The sequence below is a fragment of the Rana temporaria genome, chromosome 8 (assembly GCF_905171775.1).
Source record: "Rana temporaria chromosome 8, aRanTem1.1, whole genome shotgun sequence".
NCBI lineage: Eukaryota > Metazoa > Chordata > Amphibia > Anura > Ranidae > Rana > Rana temporaria.
Genome location: NC_053496.1, coordinates 101422458 through 101444105, shown reverse-complemented (window position 1 = coordinate 101444105; position 21648 = coordinate 101422458). Strand labels below are relative to the sequence as shown.

General features: G+C 40.0%; 1 protein-coding gene across 24 annotated transcripts in view; it reads right to left on the bottom strand.

The window, feature by feature from the left end:
* CAMK2G (calcium/calmodulin dependent protein kinase II gamma) overlaps positions 1 to 21648 on the bottom strand; it is a 322552-nt gene that overhangs the window by 53060 nt on the left and 247844 nt on the right. For all 24 annotated transcript variants that reach the window (XM_040320435.1, XM_040320410.1, XM_040320413.1 and 21 more), the window contains one exon: positions 6825 to 6865. In XM_040320435.1, the coding sequence (XP_040176369.1) occupies positions 6825 to 6865 (41 nt within the window). The remainder of the gene's footprint in view (positions 1 to 6824; positions 6866 to 21648) is intronic.

Sequence of the window (21648 nt, the reverse complement as noted above, 5' to 3'; positions counted from 1 at the left end):
CACTAAAAACCCAGTCTCCACGCTAAGCTGTGTATTTTCTGCAGCTATTACTAAAGAAATAAGATCTAGAATGTTTTTTTCTCTCTATTTGAAATTCTTTTATAAACAGAATCCACATTGCTACTGTAACTTGAACACATTTAGGAGGATCTATTAAAACTGAAGCAGCTGTGCACGGTAACAAATTATCTTTTTTTTTTTACTTTAAAGCGGCTGTGAATAATCATAGCGATCACATGTCAGTTGTTAACAAACAATGGCGCGACATTCATAGCCATTGTGTACTATTGTAACTCTGTGATGGGCCTATAGAGTTCACACAGTACAGGGCCTATCCCAATGGACCTGTACTACATGATAGCTGTGACCAATCACAGCTACCAAAATTGTACACAATGTGAATGGCATCCATTCATGTGCCAATGTAAAAAAGTATTGCTTATACAGTGTTCATCACGGATTACCGCCACAACAGTCATATAGTGACACTGTACTGCGCTGTTGACAGTATGTAAAAAATATAAAATTTCGTAATTTTCCCCCAAAATTTGACAAAAGTCACAACTATAAAAAAACGCTCAATGCTACTAAATACCCTGGGGTGTCTACTTTCCAAAAAGGGGTTATTTGGGGTATTTGTACTGTCCTGGCATTTTAGGGTCTTAATAAATTAGTTAGGCCGTATATAAGGAATTTTCAAATATACATATACCATAGTTTGTAGACTCAAAATATTCACACAAACTAAATAATATACACTGATTTGGGTTATTTTTACCAAAGAGATATAGCAGAATATATTTTGGCCTACATTTTTAAAGAAAGATTTATATGCAAAATTTTAGAAACTAAAAATGTTCAGTATTTTTTCATTGATATAGCAAAAAATAAATAAAAAACCCAGTGGTAATTAAATATCATCAAAGGGAAACGCAAACTATAAATATTAAAACAATTTCATTTGGGTGCAAATTGCACCGAGCAATTTTCAAAGTGTGACAGCACTGAAAACTGGCCTGGCAGGAAGGGGGTGAAAATTAAGCTGGAGATGGAAACGGATTGACTGCCATGTACTGCTGCTCCAGATTCTGTCTGTTCCAGTTTTGAGAAATTCCCCTTATTGAAATGTAAACCATGCACATGGCACGTTCTGGACATTAGCCAAGTTTCAAAGGATTTTTTTAGGCAATAGGAAAGAGTGAATGATAAATATATTTAGAAAGATTATAAAATGTCTGTATTAAAACTAAATTAGATGTATAGAGGGAGCCATGGATTTCAGTTAAGCTAGGTATTTCATCAGATATGGAAAGCCCCGCTCTATCATATATTGATGTTGGCCAGACATGATCTCTTTTTTCGTTATTTTTTTTTGTTCAAGAAGCTTTTTGAAATCACCATCACCCTTACACTGGGTGATACATTCCAAGTGTTTGCAACCCTACTGTCAGGCTGGTTTGGCACCCTACTGTCAGGCTGGTTTGGCATTCTAGTTATTGTATCAATATACCTTTCTTTTGGAAGACGCTTTCTATATAGTTCGCCATCCAATAACTGTTTCTGAAAAGACTGATAGCAGAAATAGTGACCCTTTATATCCAAATCTGGATGGACTCTTGGTCTTTACTACATTGTGTGCATGAAACCCCATTAAGTTCACACTGAACATACACTCTTATTTGTCATACAGCCTATTCCTGCTTATAAAATAGGTTCTTTCTGAAATCAGTTTTCACTTTGTGTAGAGGGCATTTGAAGTTCTCATTATTGCGTACAAAGATTTTTTCACCTCATTGGAAAAATGTTGATGTGGGTGAGCACCAAACGTTTCATTCTCTATATAGGAAGAACAAGATCTCTGTGCATGCACTGTTAACAATTGTTGCCAAAGATGCAGAAAAGATTGTATCAAATCCTGGCAGTGCAGTGATGGATTCAATGAGAAGGGTTTTACTTTCAGTTGCGGTCAGTAAAATTACTACATATTTTTATCAAGTCATGTGTGGCTAGTCATAAGTAACCTAGCCAATTTAGGTGCTAATTGGTAAAGCAAGCCACATAGGGATAGGGTACAGGGCACCAATATCACAGGAAAGAAAAAAACATCAAAGCTTAAAGAATAAAAAACACGAAACAGAGGTTTTAACATGCAAGTATGCACGTAACAAATATACCTCGCTAACCTGGGCAAGAGACCAAGACAGTTCTCAGCCGTGTGCAAGATATTGGGGGGTAGTTAAACGTCTTACTGCCAGTCCCCTGTATACAATAAAACATACAACTCTGTGGCCTCTCTAATGGGGTACAAGGCTGGAGACAATTCCAAAAGGGGCCAAATCTCCTGCAATCCAGGATACAACTACAGGATTGACTGGTACCAGACCCTTAAGATCATCAAGGTCCTAGCCTTAAAAGGGGTTGTAAAGGTTTGTTTTTTATTTTCTAAATAGGTTCCTTTAAGCTAGTGCATTGTTGGTTCACTAACCTTATCCTTCGATTTCCCTTATAAATGTTTGTTTTCTTAGTCTGAATTTCTCACTTCCTGTTCCTCCTCAGTAAGCTGTTCTGACTGACTTTCCACCGCTCGGATGATGGTGGAAAGCTTACTGAGGAGAAACAGGAAGTTTCTCAGAAAATAGGTGCAAGAACTCAACCATGACCCTCAAAATACCCCACCACACACAAAAATGTGGTCAAATTTCACTTACAGTGGAAGGGTCTTAAAAGGTGCATTAAATACCAGTGCATTACGTACAGAGTGCTGAGTTGGGGGGGGGGGTTACACAGAGTGCAGAGTTCAGTGGTGTGCCAAGTACAGATTTCGGTGGCGTGCTATATACATTGTGCAGAGTTAGGGGGCGCACTTTGCCTTCTTCCACAGCTGCTTAACTCTGCATCCCCAATCCACATCTCACTTTCTCCCCTCTTCAGCTCTGGCCTGTGCATGCAACCCCCCTTCCACTGTCCCCATCTTCTCCCTGCCTCTTTAGAAGCTCCACCACCTTCTGCATGTCTTACTTGTGTTGCTGTATTAAGCTGAAGCACTTAGCCAGCTCTAGAACCTCCCCACACACTGTAAGTGGCTATGCCTCTATCACTTGCAGGGAGATCATCCAGTAGGGGTTTTGGAAGCTGCACTGAACCTTGGGTACCTTCATATCCCTTGTCCCCATCCTGCACTCTGTGGGAGCAGGTCAGGAGATCAGATCTGTGGAAGCTGGTGGGAGATAAGCTGTCACTGATAAACACAGAAGCTGGACTTCTATGTTTACCAGTGGTAGTGATGAGAAGGGAGCAGAAGGCCTGAGCCAAAGGCAGTGAAACCGAGTTCCACCAAGTTCCAGCTGGAAAAAAAAAAATGTATTTACCGAGTAAAGCAGAATTTACCTTTGTTTCACACACTGCTATTCTGTGATTTAAAACTTTAGTTTCAAATACATTTATGAAGACTAAACAAGCTAAATTTCAGGCATGTTTTTTTTCAAACTGAGTACCCTTAAGGGTTGAATGTGAATACATGAAAAAAAGGAGGCTCCCAATATAAAATATTTCACCAGGGCCTTGTTGCCTCAACATATGCCAAAATGTACCACAGAATAGGGACTACAAGTCCCCAGGATATCATCCACATAAACATATTAGAAGTCCTCCTTCTTTGTATGATATTCATATTATTGATTCATTAGCAGTCATAATTCAGCCAGAATAAGTGCTGTTTTATTAGTGGATTTGATTACACAGTTTACCAAGTTGAATAGAATATTATTATGAACAACAAAGCATTTGGCATAATGGGATAATTGACCCCCTGCTGTTCCTGTAATTCCCATAAATCCATTTTTCTTTACTCAGCTGGACAGAATCCCTTTATTTTTGAAAAAAAATGAAAGGTAAGCAGCAGCACTAAACCAATTTAGAATGGATTTATGCCTTATGATAAAATGCAACATACTGAGAATCATAATACAGCATTGATCAGATTCAACATAAATTATAATTGGGCAAAAAAAAAGTTTGGAAGTGTTCTGTATTAAATATCCCAAAGCCCTAGAGATCTTAGGATAACTATACAACTCATATTGTAGATGACTGCATTGTGATATTTCTTAACAGTAGTGCTACCACATTGTTTCAAGGCACAGAGCTGTTGTGCAATTATATTTCACAACTGCCTGCATATTGTCACATTATTGTTGACATTAAGCGCTAATATTTCGGCCTCGACCTCAATTTGGCTTTAAGTGTTATGCAGTCAATTTACAAAGCCATTTTACACAGCACACTTTACTTCAACTTTCTCTAGCCACCCATTCCCAGGGAATCTCAAGCTCATGAGTTTGTAAAAGTATTGCAATTATGTTTAAAAGACCTGGTAAGAAAGCAATGTAAGTGCATTTTAAAACGCATATGTATGATACCATGACCAATATGGCAAATGTGATGAGCAAAACTGGGCCAATTTGCCCTTTCGATTTTTAAAATAAAGTCCACATGTAAGTAATGAGGGGACACTGAAACATCATGCAGACACTTAGAAAAAATATTAACATGCTTTTGCTTTCTATAAGTGCATACTTATTCTACCATGATGCCCTCCCACTTCACAATTTTTTTAACCCCTTCCCGACCAGACGCCACAGTTATACTGCGGCAGGTTGGCTCCCCTGGGTGAACCAACGTAGCTGTTCCTCGGTTAGCCTTTTGACCACTAGGGGGCGCGCATGCCCGCAGCGCCAGACCCGATGCGAGTGCGACGACCGCCGAGCACCCGCACTGGCTTGTGACAGAGCGAGAACCAGGATCTGTGTGTGTAAACACACAGATCCCAGGTTCTCTCAGGGGAGAGGAGAGAGATCATATGTTCATACCAAGTATGAACGCTGATCTCTCTTCTCTCCTAGTCAGTCCCACACCCCCACAGGTAGAACACACCTAGGGAACATTGTTAATCCCTTGATTACCCCCTAGTGTTAACCCCTTCCCTGCCAGTGAAATGTATACAGTAATAAGTGCATTTTTATTGCTGTATAATTGTCAATGGTCCCAAAAACGTGTCAAAAGTGTCCAATTTGTCCACCTCAATATCACAGTCCCGATAAAAATCACAGATCACTGCCAATAGTAAAAAAATAAATAAAAATGCCATAAATCTATCCCCTATTTTGTAGATGCTATAACTTTTGTGAAAACCAATCAATATACGCTTATTGCGATTTGTTTTACCAAAAATATGTGGAAGAATACATATCGGCCTAAACTGAGGGAAAAGAAATTTGGATATTTTTTATAGCAAAAAAAGTCAATGATATTGTGTTTTTTTTTTTTTCAAAATTGTCGCTCCTTTGTTTACAGAGCAAAAAATAACCGCAGAGGTGATCAAATACCATCAAAAGAAAGCTCTATTTGTGGGGAAAAAAGGTTATAAATTTTGTTTGGGTACAGCGCTGTCAGTTAAAACGGCGCAGTGTCGTATCGCAAAAAATGGCCTGGTCATTGAGCAGCCAAATCTTCCGGGGCTGAAGTGGTTAACGATAACTCCGAAAACTCACAAATAATACACTTTAAGCCTGATGGAAGTGAACATGTGGGGGTTTAGAATTATGTATACTCACAGTAATCAATACGATTTTACAATCTCATTTTCCAACACTATTACTAATCAAATAAAAGTGAAGCTTTTGTGGTTAAAGAAAAAATATTTTTTTCTCAAAATGTTTTTAAAGTTGAAGGTTATAGACAGAATTTTTAAAATATATCTTGCTATTTCTTGCAGAAAATCCTTATTTAATAAAAGGTGCTTCCAAGATACTTTGGGGTCGATTTACTAAAACTGGAGAGTGAAAAACCAATCAGATTCCAGTTTTGTGATCAAAGCTTAATTAAACAAGCTGAAGTTAGAAGCCAATTGGCTACCATGCATAGCTGCACCAAATTATGCAGTCTTTGGTTTTAGTAAATTAACCCCTTTGTTTGAGGAGCTTATTAGTATTTCTTAAAAGACCAGCAATGCCTATTACCCCCGGTCTACCTGGAGATTCATAAAGACCCTAATGAGCTAGCAGCAGGGTAGAGTCCATCCTATGGTCAATCAGCTTTGTATCTGCTATAAATAGACCAACATGACAAAGTCTATTCACTGCATAGCAGTAAATGACACAACATAACTGCAGAAGAGTTGCATTGAGAACCCAGACTTCCGGTGCAAGTGATAAGGTAATATTTACATGCAAGAATTTTTTGAACTTAGGGCTGGTTCAAACCACATAGTCCAGTGCACTGAAACCATCAAAAAAGCACACACAGAAATGCATATGGAAGGCAGAAATTGTGGTGTGCACCAGCCCTTAAATGTTAAATACAAACAATAACTTGTTAAACATGGATATAATATTTAAAAACTACTACACAGGGCATTATTGTTTTGAAGGTTGGATATAATAAACTGAATCATGAAAAAGGACGCTAGTAAAAGCTTATAGTCATCATGTGAATGAAGTGTGGACCCAGATATAAACACTATTTAAGATCGATTTTCAACCAGCATTCTGACCTATATAAATTATAGTCACAAATGCAACCTCGTACCCACTGCAGTTATTTGTTGATTGTGTACAATATCACAGTAAAATGGTAGTGAATAACTCTACTCCAACCTCGCTCATCCAACAATTGAAAGGATAAACTGCAATAACCTAAAATCTCCAAAGCCTGGAGGGTAGAGAAAATGTTACCACAGAACATCCTAACCATCATTAGCTTCCGATGTACATTTTTTACAAAAAAAAAAAAAATACATTGTTAAAACAAATCATTTAACAGCTTACCTTGACTCCATCGGTCTTCTTGTTTAATAGACTTTTGGCAGCTGTAGGAAAATAAAATAAAAAAAAGTAGATAGTCATAGGATGTAGAGAAATCGTACCATTTTAGTTTTTTACCCTATATAAAATTGGTGGGTACCAGGGTTTTAAAATACATGACTTCCTACAACCAACTGTTAGCAGTACACAAAGAAACATCTGCAGAGAAACAGCCAACACAGCCAATATGTGACACGGTCACCTCTTTTCATCCTTCTAGAGCAATGTTCTCCAAACTGTGGCCCTTTGCTTGCCTTTATGCTGCCCTTGGGGCAACATGCCATTCAATGACGTCAATGAGGGGACATCATCCCTCTCACAGGCACCGAATGATGGGGCACCGTTCCTCCCACTGATACCAATAGGGCACAAATCCTTCCATTAAAAACAATGATGGGGCACGGTTTACCCTCACTTACCCTTATTGGCCACAGTATGGCCCCCTAAAGCCTTAAGGACTGTAAACTGGCCATTTGTTTGGAGACCCCACATATATATATATAAAGATCCAAGTACAGTACAGTACTGCCACCATCAGACACCCTCCCGAGTACATTCCACCTTGTCAATGCATCACAATCATGAAAGCGGCTGACTGAGGTTCCACAGACCGCAAAGACGTTTTGTGAAATCTGTAGCGCCAGTTTCCCCATTACACAAAACCCAGGTGCGAATATCAAGAATTTAGGGTACTAGAGTTATAAAACAGACAATATGTAATTGTGAGAAAAGATGGTTCCGCAACTCATCGATTGCTCTTTATAATCTTTAAAATGCATCGATTCTCCATAGAAGACATAGTAACAGACAACAGATGTAAATGCGTTTCAGCCTTGTGTGCCTTGTTCACTACAAATGCCATATACAAAAATTCCACAATATATAGCGTATAAACACCTCCTGGCAGCACGTCATTAATTTGGCAATTAGTGGATTATTCACCAATTGGCAATCAATAAATTTTGGAGAATCAATACATTTTGAAGATTTTAAAGAGCAAGCAAGGAGTTGTGGACCATCTTTTCTCGTGATTGCCATTGCAGCTGTCTTTCCGCACCCAGGTAGCTCTGAAAGTGTTTTCCAATTTTATTGGGTACCCTACCTCTGCTTTAGAATATGTAATTATATATAATAATTAAGTATTGTGGAAGCTGTAACACCAGGAATGCTAAACTGTTAAACTGGGTATACACAAAGTGTTTTTTTATTCAACCGGCAAGTTAAAAACAAAAAACTTCAGATTCCTGCATCAATGCAAGCAATGTGAATGCAGGGATCTCCCCCACTGTGTTATTGTATTCTGACAGCAGGGGCGCACCACTCTGTCAGAACAGGCAGATTAGCACAGCAGTAGCTAATCGAAAGCCGTTTTCCAGCAGGACAGTTCAACAAGAGCTGGTCTAATAATCGGCTTCTGCTGAACAGAGTACACATAGATCGCAATTCAGCCTGTTCCTGTAGAATCGATCAAATTTTGATACGTGTATACCCAGCTTTACAGTTCAGAATGCATAAAACAGGGCAGCAGAATATTGATGAAAATTACTCATCTATGTGCTTCTTTTAAAGGTATAGGGAGCTTGAATCTTCTGTGTGCATCCCCCAGCGTCCTCTTTGGAGTCTGGCTGTCGATTGGCTAGATTGATAGCAGCGCAGCCATTGGCTCGGGCTGCCGTCAATCGCATGCAATGACACAGCGCGCCAGGTGGGCAGGGTCGTGTGATACAGTCAGTGGCTATGGCCGATGTGGGGAGAAGCAGAGACAGCTGCCGAGGGACCCCAGAAGACCAGGATCGGGGCCACTGTGTGCAAAACGAGCTGCACAGTGCAGGTACGTATAACATGTTTGTTATTTTTTTTTTTTTGTGTGTGTTTTTTTAAATGGGAACCTTTAGTGTCCCTTTAAGGTTCTAGTGTAGAAGGCAAATGTAATTTTCTGATAAATTAAAAACATTTTTCGTTTTTGAAGTTCCTCAAACTCTGCCTGAACCAAACCCAGGGCAGCTCGGTTCATCACAAGTCACTTAGATTAAAAAATGAATTCAACAAAATATTCCTGGTTATCTACACTGCTGGTAGTAGAACTGTATCTTTTGCCACTCTTACGGAAATGGGCTAGACCGCTACCCTTTTAGGCGCTGCTGATGCAGCTGTGCATATAGCAAGTATACACCAATAACTCACAACATTATGACCACCTACTTAATATTTGCCACCAAAACAGCCTTGACCCATTGTGGCATAAAGACCTCTAAAAGGTATGCTTCCATATCTGGCATCAAGCCGTCAGCAGCAGATCCTTTAAGTCCTGCAAATTGCAAGTTGAGGCCTCCATGGATCGTACTTGTTTTTCCAGCACATTCCACAGATGCCCAATGAACCGAGATCAAGAGAATTTGAAGTCCAATCAACACCTCAACTTCGTTGTGTTCCTCAGATCATTCATGCAATATGAAAGGGCACATTATCATGCTAAAAGAGGCTACTTCCATCAGGGAATACAGTTTCCATGAAGGGGTGACCTTGTTTAGCAACAATGTTTAGGTAGGTGGTATGTGTCAAAGTAAAATCCATATGAATCAGTCTCCATTGTAACATCCATACGAATGAGCAAGATCAGTCTACCCTTGCATTACTAACGGACATAGCATGAATGTCTCACCACTTCTTCAAACTTAATCATTATAAAACTGAGCTCATAATATTTCCTCCTGCCCGTGCCCCCCTCCCCTGTCTTCTTTATCAAGATCAATAATAATATAGCAAATCGGTCCCTCCCCCTCATGCCAGGGTGCTAGGTGTAATCCTGGACGACCTGTCCTTTTTAGCCCCAAATCCAATTGCTGTTCAAATCTTGCAGACTTCATCTCCGTAATATCTCCCAAAATGCACCCCATTTTAACCGTTGAAACCACTAAACGACTTATTCACTCCCTTGTCATCTCTCCCCTTGACTACTGCAACTCCCTCCTCATTGGTCTAACTTTCCGCAAGCTATCCCCTCTTCAGTCTATCATGAATGCTGCTGCCAGACTCATCCACCTTACCAACCACTCAGTGTCTGCTACCCTTATTCACTGGCTTCCCATTGCCCAACTAATAAATAAAAAATACTAACAATAACATACAAAGTAATTTTTAACTCTGCCTCGAGCTACATCACCAATCTGGTCCCAAAATATAACCAATCTGTCCTCTTCACTCCTCCAAACAGCACCTGCCCTATAGCTCTCGTCTTCTCCTCCCATGCTCATCTCCAGAACTTTTTCAGAGCCTCTCCCTGCCTAACGCAATCTGTCTGGCTACCTCCTATTCCACTTTTAGGCGATCCCCGAAGACTCATCTCATTAGCCTTCAGCTAATAACCAAATCTTTTATTTTTTACATCAGTTCATCCCTCACAGTTATTGCCTTTTGTTCCACCAGCCCCTCCCTATTAGATTGTAGGAGAAGGGCCCTCCTAACCTTCGTGAATTGAATTGTCGCTGGATTGTCTCCCTTTTTATACTAAAGCGCTGTGCAAACTGTTGGTGCTATATAAATCCTGTATAATAATATGAATAGTAGGACCCAAGGTTTCCTCAGAAGAATATCACCCAAAACAGCACACTGCCTCCGCCAGCTTGCCTTCTTCCTATTACACATCCTGGTGTCTACTCTTTCCCAGATAAGTGGTGCAGATGCACCCAGCCATCCACATGATATAAAAGCAAATGTGATTCATCAGATAATGCTTACATGCCCTTTGTAGGCATTTTTGTCTGTGGACCTAGGTCAGCATGGACACCCCAACTGGTCTGCCCCATACACAAACTGTGATGCCCATTTGTTCTGCTTTCAACACATCAACTTCATGGACAACATGTTTACTTGCGGCTTTATATATCCCACCAACTTTTAAATGCCATTATAACAAGCTTTTCAATGTTATTCACTTTACCCATCAATCTTAATGGCACGGCTGATTGGTGTATGATTAGCAGCACCAACAGAGGACCTTGTATCAGAGGTTGTAAGGACACTACAGTTCAGATAACTTCCTTCCTGGCTGAGCAGGGGACTTGCATCAAGACATACAACACTTATTGTGGTTGTCAGGTTTACCAAGGATGCAAATTTGCACATACTGACATGTATGGCAATGCTAATGTATATTATACTTATGGATAAGTCTGCAGCTCTTAATTTAAAGGGGTTGTAAAGGAAAAAATGTTTTTCCCTAAATAGCTTTCTTTACCTTAGTGCAGTCCTCCTTCACTTACCTCATCCCTCGATTTTGCTTTTAAATGTCCTTATTTCTTCCGACAAATCTTCACTTCCTGTTCTTCTGTCTGTAACTACACACTGTAATGCAAGGCTTTGCCTGGTGTGGAAAAAGCCTCTTGAGGGGGGAGGGGGCGAGCAGGAGTGTCAGCATGCCCACTAACACACAGCTCCTTTCTCTATCTGCAAAGTAGAGAGCGTCCTGACTTGCCTTCTCCTCCCTTCTCAAGAGGCTTTCTTCACACCAGGGAGAAAGCCTCGCATTACGGTGTGGAGTTACAGACAGAAGAACAGGAAGTGAGGATTTCTCAGAAGAAGTAAGGACATTTAAAAGCAAAATCGAAGGAGTGAGTGAAGGAGGACTGCACTAAGGTAAAGGAAGCCATTTAGGGGGAAATATTTTTTTTCCCCTTCACAACCCCTTTAACAAAAAGCAACATTTGAAGGTTAGACATTTGTGGGTATAGCTGGTAGTTATGGTAATACAGACCATCAATTTTTTAGTATTTGTGAGTACACTTAAAATGATATTTCAGTATGGAATAGACATCAGAAGGATAAGTCACTCACTGGCTTTTTTTTCCTCTCTGGTGGACAGAGACTGAGACAGAGATATATCTCTCCATCTCTACCTAGCCAATATTATACACACTCCACCTACTTGCCATAGCTATGAAGTTTCTAAACTTTTAAATGTACCATATTCACTGCAGAGAACAACGTGAAAGTAGACTCCAGCCTTAAGCTTAGAGGTGGCAGGGGGCTAGGTTTAAGTTCGACCTATAGCCTCATGCACAGTTTGCCCAGCTCCACTAGACACCTTTACTCCTTGGTAGCAGCGTTTTGACAAAAAAAAAAAAAACTTTTGCGAACAAGTGTAATGTGTTTAGTGACATTTATACATGTCACTTGCTTGCCCGTTTTATTTATTTAATTGGCCAGAATGATTTATTAATTTTGTTATACTGGTCATTGAAATCAAACTAACGCTCAAGTGCTAAACTCTTTTAGTGTCTTTTAGACACGTCAAATGTTTTTTTTTGTTCTGCCAAAATGCAGCTGCTCCTGGAAGGCTGGCCTGGACACACAGGTGACCCTAGAAACAGCTTTAAAAATGGCCAGTGTGCATGAGGCCTTCGAGCTATTAGACTGCAGTTGAAGATTCCAACTACCAATGTCCTTCCATACCTTGATATCACCACTGGGTGGACTTACTGTTTGATATACCCGAAACTAATCAATGACAACACAAGGACTACAGAAAAAAAAAAAGCTAAAACCAACATCAAACATCATGAACCAAACAACTGCTTCACATTACCACAGTGCCACATATCATACAGGTTAATTGATGACATACAGTTACACAGCTGTTCATGCATGCATGCATTTTTTTTAATGCACAATGCAAAGACAGACAACACATCAACACTAAAGTGCACCAGATATGCAACATCTGTGTCCAGCACCGATATTACAGTCAATACCACTGATATTGCAGTTAGGCCACCCAAAAAGGTTAAAACATAATTTTCCCCTCTTTTTAGTTAGTGGTCACATGACTAATAAGACGCTACTAGGCTGCCAGGGCAGTGGGCAGGACAATGCCACAGAAAATTGCAAATGATGGTTTCAAGACTACAAAATCTCATGCTCCCTTGTGTCTTTCCCAGTTCTAGAGGCTGTTATGCTGTTGGCTGACCAACTTGACCGTAGAAGCACACTATGTGTCAGCACAGTGTACTGTAAGCTCAATACAGGAACACATGTCGAGGAAAGCAATCATAATCTTGCTACTTTGCAACATTAGCAACTGGGCCGAGTATTAACCAGTGTTCATGGGAAGGGTGGCTGCCTGCGATAGAACATCACAGTGTGCGGACCATATCTTCAGGCAACTGTAATTTTTGATGTGGTAAAATAAATTGGTTGATTTATATTTCATTGGAAGTGATTTTCTCCTCTTAGTTGTGTTTTAGGAGCAAAAAAAAAAGAAATTAGAGACCCCAGCACTGTGGGTAAGCAAAGCCGTGGCCTGGGAGCGCAGCTAATTTGCAGATATTATCATCATCATTATTATAAGGGAGAGGTTTGAAACTGGCAGGATCAACAGGTAATAAGAATTTTCTAGCTGTAATACAGTGCAATGTAAAAGGTAAGGTCTGTCTCTGATGGGTGATGAAAGGTAGACACTTCACAAATTACAGACATCGACGATCTAACACTAACTTATCTAACCCTGTAAAGAAGAAATCGGTATACGTACCTTTTTTGAAGCAGATCCGACCCAATCCCACGCCGAGCTGTCAGCTGCAGGTTCGCTGTGGAGGTGGGTGCAGAGGACACAGCCAACAATGGAAGCCCCATAGTAAGTCCATAAGTGACATTAATTTCACAGCCATTGGCAACTGTACCCTCTGAAAAGCTTCTGCCGCTGGAGACTGGATCGTAACAGCATCAAAAAAGGCATGTATACCGATTTCTTCTTTATAGTGCTAGATAGGTTAGTGTTAGATCATGGATGTCTGTAAATGTAGCGATTTTAGCTTTGGGGTTGACTTATCCTTTAACTTTATTCAAGTTATATAAATTCATATAAGAGTTATATAATATGTTATATAATATGTCACAAAGGGTTTTAAGTACAATCATATGACCCTTGAACAATGTGAGACAGGTTTAGGCTCAGCATACAGTACTGTGCAAATGTTTTAGACAGGTGTAAAGAAATGCTGTAAAGTAAAAAGGCTTTCATAAATATATACGTTTATTTTTATCAATTTACAAAATGCAGCGAATAGAAGAAATGTTTTAATTTGTTCCATATTTGGTGAGACTACCCTTTGGCTTCAAACCAACATCAATTCTTACACTTGCAAACTTTGTACACTTGCACAAAGTCAGGGATTTTTTAGGATTGGAGTCGGGTGTACGATTAACCAATTATACCAAGTCGATGCCAATGATCATTTCATATGTAGGTTGACATACAGTCATTAACCAAAACAGCTGTGTTGGAGGCTTAAAACTGGGTGAGGAACAGCCAAATTCTGCCACTATGTTGAAGTTGTGGAAGACAGTTCCATGTCACACACCATGACAAACAAAAAGTGTAGCAGATAAAATTAATAGATCACCCAATGAAAGGGTGAATAAACAGTGCATCAAACAAATGGTGAAAAATTATAATGACAATATATCAACCAAAAAAGTGATGTATATGTATAGACACTGGATGGTGTGGTGCACTATTTGATGCGAAACGCGTCGGGAGACTCCACTGCTGCCACTTTGTACATTTGAAAGGGCTGATCACCTTTAATAATGTAAGTGTTTTTACCTACATTAAACATTGGTACCTTTCAGTATTACGATATGTGCCTTTCTCTTCTTCTCCTACATCTCTACATATTGGTTTAAATTTTTGCCCACATTGGGTACCCCTGGAAGCAACCTTTTTCCTGATTCGATCCCTGGGTTCCTCTCTGATTGACGTGCGAGACGTCTCCGTGAGAATTGCAGGCGATGATCCAGGCCTGATAGTGGTTTATACCCTGCTTTACTGACCCTCTGGGCATATGTCCATTAGGGTACAGTATCTCTGGTAAGCCTTCCTTTCAATGATCGGTGGTGGATTTCTTTACTGCACTTCATTCCGAGGCATTGGGACTATTATCACCAATTTTCATCACGTTGGACTTTTTTTCCCACATATATTTAGATTTTATATATACACCATCCAGTGTCTATACATATACATCACTTTTTTGGTTGATATATAGTCATCATAATTTTTCACAATTTGTTTGATGCACTGTTTATTCATCCTTTCATTGGGTGATCTATTAATTTTATGCTCTACACTTTTCATGTTTGTTTTGTATTCCACCATTGTCCATTGGTAGTGTGAGCTGCTTACTATTGATAGCGCGGAATTTTCTGTTTTATGTCACACACCATGGCAAGACTGAAACACATGGTAGTTATACTGTAGTTAGTTATGCTTACCTCGCTAGGCTTACCTCCAGGCGAGGAGGAGGGAGCCCCCCACGGTGACATCACAGCTCTGTGGCAGGGACTCCCGGAAGTGGGAAAGGATACCTGTCAAAGACAGGTATCATGTCCCCCCTCCCCCCGAAAAGTGCCAATTGTGGTACCGGAGGGGGGAGGAATAAGATGTGCAGAAGTTCCACTTTTGGGTGGAACTCCACTTTAATTTGATTTGGATTTCTCGTCTTTTCATTTACTTTCTATTTTGGAGTTTTATAAACAATAAACTATTAACACTTCTATTCCTGAAAGTAATCTTAATTGACAGCATTTTTTTCAAACTCAAACCTGCCTAAAAACATTTGCACCTACTGGAAGAGGATAGTTAAGAATTTGCAAAATGCAAATATCGTTAATCAGATAGAAGTGAAGAACTAATGGGACACATGAGATGTAGTAAGCAAACACTATATAGGAGTGACTTCAATCAAAGATATTAATAATGAATGTGGTGTGATTACATCTGGTAGTAGCATGGGAAGTAGTTGTCTAGCTCAGAGAACCAAGTGGTTAAAAAGCCATGAATGCCGTAAAAAAAACAGCACTTTGCGAAAAAAAAAAAACTTAAGCTTCATGGATATGAACAATTATTAAAATGAATGAATGATCTGTTCCTATCTAAGGCACTGCCTTCAGCAGAAAATAGAAAGATGCAGAGGGGAATGGGTGCTGGTAAAGCAGGTTTGCTGCATAATGCACCATTTGAGTTGAATTTGAAGTAGTGGTAATTATTGTGATGCTTTATTTTATTTTTATTGCGTGTTTTTTGTTGAACATTATTTGATTAGATGCGTTACAGTAGTGCACATGGCAACTGCGTCAGTCACAATAATGAGTGTTTGAGGAATGGACAAGTATAGTATTTAATTTCTATTTAAGCTTTTATGTCATTTAGAACGTATCCAAGCCGCAGATTTTTTTTTTCATTATTACTAGCTATTATTTTTATTATTTGCACTCCTTAAATGCAGACATCCCCCACTCACCATATGTTGAAATGTTGAACACTTAAAATATAACTAATAAAACTTTTTCTAGATAGAGTTGGGGGGGCTTTTAACTCCTATGAGTTGTTTTGTGTGTGTTTTGCTATCTGTGTCTACTGGGGAAGTTATCTTTCACGTCCTGTTCCAAAATGCAAAACTGTAGGGAGAAATCCCTCCAAAGTGAGGGAACTCCTGGTTGCCATGAGGGTTTCCTGAACTAGTGTCCTCACTGGAAATGTTTTCCTCCGCTATAGTCTGATTTAGTTCCATTTCCCAACTACCTAGTACTTTTAATAACTCAGGTCCCTTTGTAGGTAACAATATCTTATATATATTTGATATCTCCTGTCTTCTCATTCCTCCCTGCTCCAAATGTGGCATGTAAGGGGGTGAGGAGTGCTTAAAGCGAAATTTCCACTTTTGGGTGGAACTCCGCTTTAATCTACATAGATATCCAATATAAAATGTGTTGGAGCATGATTGGAGCATTTTAGGCAGTCCTAACAGCCAATACATTTGAACACTTCTTCACAGCCTGCCCAGCCACAGGCAACTGTTAGATCTTTGTAAGCAAGTGCAAGTCTCCGAAATGCCACAAAGAGCTCCAAGGAATAACAGCTATGCATCCAGATATCTGAATGTCAAATACTCACACACATCTGCAACCGAAAAAAAATATGAACATGTAAATTACAAAAAGTTAGTTAGAATTGGAATGTGCTCAGGGCCGATCCGCCCTATAGGCTCACTATGCAAGCCGCTTAGGGCCCCGCAAAGCTGCGAAGGGCCCCCCAAATTACTAGAGGCCCCGCCTGTTGAGAAGTCATTTTCGCCCCCTCACCCCGCTTCTCAACTCGCTGGCTGCATGGGAGAAGAGGTAAGAAGTCAGCACCCCCTGCTTTTCAATTTAATGTAAGATGTCATTTCCAACAGCAGAACACCCCCTACCCCCGCTTCTCAACTTTCATTAATGTGCCATGTCATTTTGCCTGGGGCCCCAGGGAGGTCAGGATCGGCACTGAATGTGCTTATCCATAATTTGCTGGAGAAAAACAGCATAAGAAATAGCGAGTAGCAAAACAGCAATAAGAATGATTTCAAATCAAAGACTGCTTCTGCATAGTGCTATGGATGGAATGCAGGAAGAATTTACAGCAGCGGAAAGTGTCCCATAATACACTTCTGTGACACTTCTACATTCCACACAACAGCAGCATGTACAGTAAACTCCCTTTACATAGAGAATTTTTAGTCTATATCGCTTTATTTTTTTCCGACTTCTTCTCTATTTTCCTAACCTAAGTGGACATGATCGTGTAAGCAGGTTTTGCATTTCCTTACCAGTCTATGTGGTGCAAAACCCACTTTAAAATTAGGTAGAGTTCAGAAGGTGATCAACTGCAAGTCATATGTTCTGGTCAAAGTCTGCCGAGACAGCTTCCAATTCTCCTTAGTAGTTGGATGCGCATTACTTACTGATGGTGCTTCTTACCCCATGGTGAAGATAAAGTACCAGTAATATATCATGGATATAAATAAATATTGGGCATCATTTAATTCTGCAAATAGTAGGGAATTTGAGAAGGCAAGCCTTTAATAAGGATTGTGCTTTGCAAAGTTTGTTAAGCAGGACATTTAGTGTTAACCATGTTTCTCGTAAACAGATTATGAGGCGTGTATGTTCTTTAACCTCTGAAATATGAGCAGCAAATTTCAAGAGCTAAATTCACGCCAGTCATTATGCTTCTGACCTTTTAGGAAGGCCCAATCTATCCTCCTCTCTTATCACCTGCACAGACATGCACTCTCTCAGCTTACTTGTATAGTACTTGTGTCACAGAGATACTAGTATCTGTTCAAAGCCCAGAACAGAGACCTCAGTCTGGCCTGCTAACACTCTACTGTGTCACAAGGACTGGCAGATGACACCTCTGATGACATTCTATGAATGCCACGTGGTTTTCAATGATGTACACTCTTGTGACACTGTGCGACCCAGGACATTACTACTTACTGTAATTAGAAACTAAAGCAGCTGTTTCTGGTGTTGGCTGTTTCAATGAAGCATGAGCACAGACATCTTCAGTAACCAGTAAAAAGCAACCAAGGTAAATTCATAAATACACTGACATCCTATGATCCCTCAATATAGATATTATCCCCAAAATGTAAATATTACTACCAAAAAATGTACTAAATTATTTGGTAAGCAAAAATGCCAAAATATCACTGGAGTGGGCTTAAAGTGGTTGTAAACCCACTCAGATACCCAGTGATGTGAAGTGAATAGCCTAAGATGATACACAGAGATTAAACAAATCCTCCTACATACGTTTTACTTGTTTATCTGCAGTCTTCTCTTTTGTACATTCCTTCAAATGTGCCAATTTTAGAAGAACTATTTCTGCATTTCTCAGTAGCACAGAGGAGGGGGTGGAGAGCTGCAGTAAGAGGTCTTACACACTGTGTGAGAGCTGATTGGAGGAAAGGAACACCCCCCCCCCCCATCCTTTACGACACAAATTTTATCTCCCTGGGAAATCAGAAATGACTCATGCTGATAACAGAGGAACAAAGCACCAGAAACCAGTTAGGAAGGCCATACACAACGCAAATTTCTTTCCTGCAATGGCGGGTTACAGGAAAAAAATTCACACGATTCCCCCCATCAACACAGACTGTGCTGACAGGGGAATAAACTATTTTCTCCTCAGGCAGGGGGAGGGAGCGGGTGGGGGAAGCTTTCCCCACCAGGAGAAGACAGCAATTACCACTAGTGGCTGGCTATAGCAGCCCCTAGTGATAATTGCAAGAGAATCCAGCAGGCTGATAGAACAACTTGGTACATTCAGCCTGTCCATTAACTGTTCGAATCTCGGCCGGTTCCTGCTGAACCAGCCGAGATTCGAACCATGCATGGTCAGCCTTAGAGCTTTGGATATAGACAAGTAAACACTACAGATGTATGTGCTGTGTTCAGGATTCAAGACTGAGGTTTACTATCACTTAAGAGTTGGATGGAATAGGGAAGTGTTAAAACCCTTCATTTGATACCCCACAGACACAACAGGATGTTAGTGGCGATCTCCAAAAGTGAGGGGAACTCTACTCTTAGACAGTTATCTCCATTAGATGATTTTTCCTCACCACTTATTCCCGGGACAATTGTAAAATTGAGGCTTTCCTCTCACTTTGCCAATTCCAACATAATAATGAGTCCAATAGAGTGGTGAGGATACAGACAGCAATAAAATACTTGACTGAAGGTCTAACCCTTCCTCACACGATCAAAAAAAAAAGCAAAAAAAAAAAAAAAAGGGTTGGACATTTATTTTTTAGATTAAGTTTTCGGAGGGGTGCAGGGGGAAGAAAAACTAGTTTCAGGATCTCATCCTGACCGCACCTTGGTATTTCGGTGTTCCTCTCCACCTTGGTCTTCCTACTCCTACTTCCTACAACCTGCAGTTGCCACCTTCTTAAAGTGATTGCACACCCGTACATATACCCAGTAAAGTAACTGACCTCTTCTCTACATATGTTCAAAGTGCTGAATTATAAAGCTTGTCTGAGAGCTTAGAAAAAAGGGGGGCAGAAAGCTGAAGCTACGCTCAGCATAAATTAGTGAGAGCAGCTCTGAGAACTAATTGGAGGGAAGGGGAGGGGAGGGGAGACACCCCCTTCACACAGCACACAGGGACAAAGCTGAGGTTGTCAATCAGCTGGAGGTCCCTCCCATCACCATTTCTCTCTTGGCATCAGGAAAACTTGTCAGAAGCGATTTGTGCTGATAGCAGAGGAACAAAGCAGCAGACAGGACTAACACTTTGTGCTCTTACTGAGAAAAGAAAACGCTATAGAGGGATATATGCTTTCTTTTCATATTTAAAATCATAAAAACTTCCCAGGGAGAGTGGGGACCAGTTCTAAGGGTGGCAGTAGGTGGGCAAACCTTGAAAATGAAGTGTAAAGAGCTTAGAACTAGAGTTTGAGAGACAAATAACGATTGGGTGGTTTAGCGCACCAGTATTTACTAAATCTCAGAACAGTTGTGGTTGGACAAGCCATTTATTTAATCATTATTATTTTTTAGTCAATACCTAGCTTTCCGTTTCTTACTCATGTTCTGAATGGTAACAATGTCTGGCATACTCCATATTGTAGGTGCCAATTTCCGAAAGGCACTTGCTGGCCATACACAATACAATTTTCCTATTCTATGTCAAATTGCACACAAATTGAAAGCGTTTGTTTGACCTCAAATTATATGGTTTTGGTAAAACTAAATGAACATTGTACAAGAAAAATGGATAATGTACATCCATAAATTCAGCTTGTTCAATTAAAGTTTTGATAAAAAAATAAATAGAAGCCGATTGGCTGCCAGACACAGCTGCTCCAGATTCTGGCTACTCACATCTTGGTAAATTCCCCTTACTGTGTCATTTGGCACAAGTGGAACCCCCCACCAACACTGTGCCTTAAAGACTGGCCAGGTTCTGAACCAAGGACCCCAGCACTGCAAAACAGAAGTGCTAATTTAGATGGTCATAAAAAAAGGTAACACTTTGATAATGTCTGCTGTCTTCCCTCCCAGCATATGTATTACTTTCTAATATGTTTTACGATTTTCCTGCGCAGTACTTTCTTCTCTTCTTTTTCCACGAAACAAGAGCGAACAATCAACAGATGGTCAGCACAGTCAATCACTTGCAGCGTGGGTAAGCCCACAAATACACAGTGGTATGCACAAATTGCTCAGGAATGAATCCTTGTATTGGTTACTGAGCTTACCAGCCCTTTCTATGAGAGTATGTGTGCACTATCTACATCTCATCAACTCTGCAAAGGAGCTCTTAGTGTAGACAACCACATGAATGCATTCTCTGGGCTCTAGTTCCCCACAGTGAGCATAGGCCGTGTCTGGAATAAGAAGCCTGCTCATACTATGAAGATTAACAATCTACCCTGATCATGCTCAAAAGCCATCGCTTTTTACTATTCTGATGTGTCATGTGTGCACCGCGAATGCCTAGATGGAACACATAAAGAAGCAAGATTTTAAATTTATGTATTGCCTGAAATGTCTTGCACAGATATAGTAAAAATCTAAAAACAATCAATGCATGCAGGTATTTACCTATTTCTAATAGTAATACTGTAGAAATACAATTGTTGCTTTTTGCCTAATGTAAAATGGGGGCCAACCAACAAAACTAAAGCTGGCCATACACTTATAGAATATTGTTTAAAAAAATAAAACTATTGTTCGATTTTCTAATCGTCATTGGGGCCAAATCTATGTTTTATTATTTACTGTACTGCCAAGGACATTTTTCTTGACTTCACAAAGTGAATGTGGTTTTCCTTTCAGAAAGTCCATTCATTGCAAAATGACATTTTGAAGTACTTTCGAATGGAATGTGTTCAGTCATTGAATGCATTGGAAATGTTTGCATGAATGTTCATAAGAAAACTTAAAAGTGTATGGC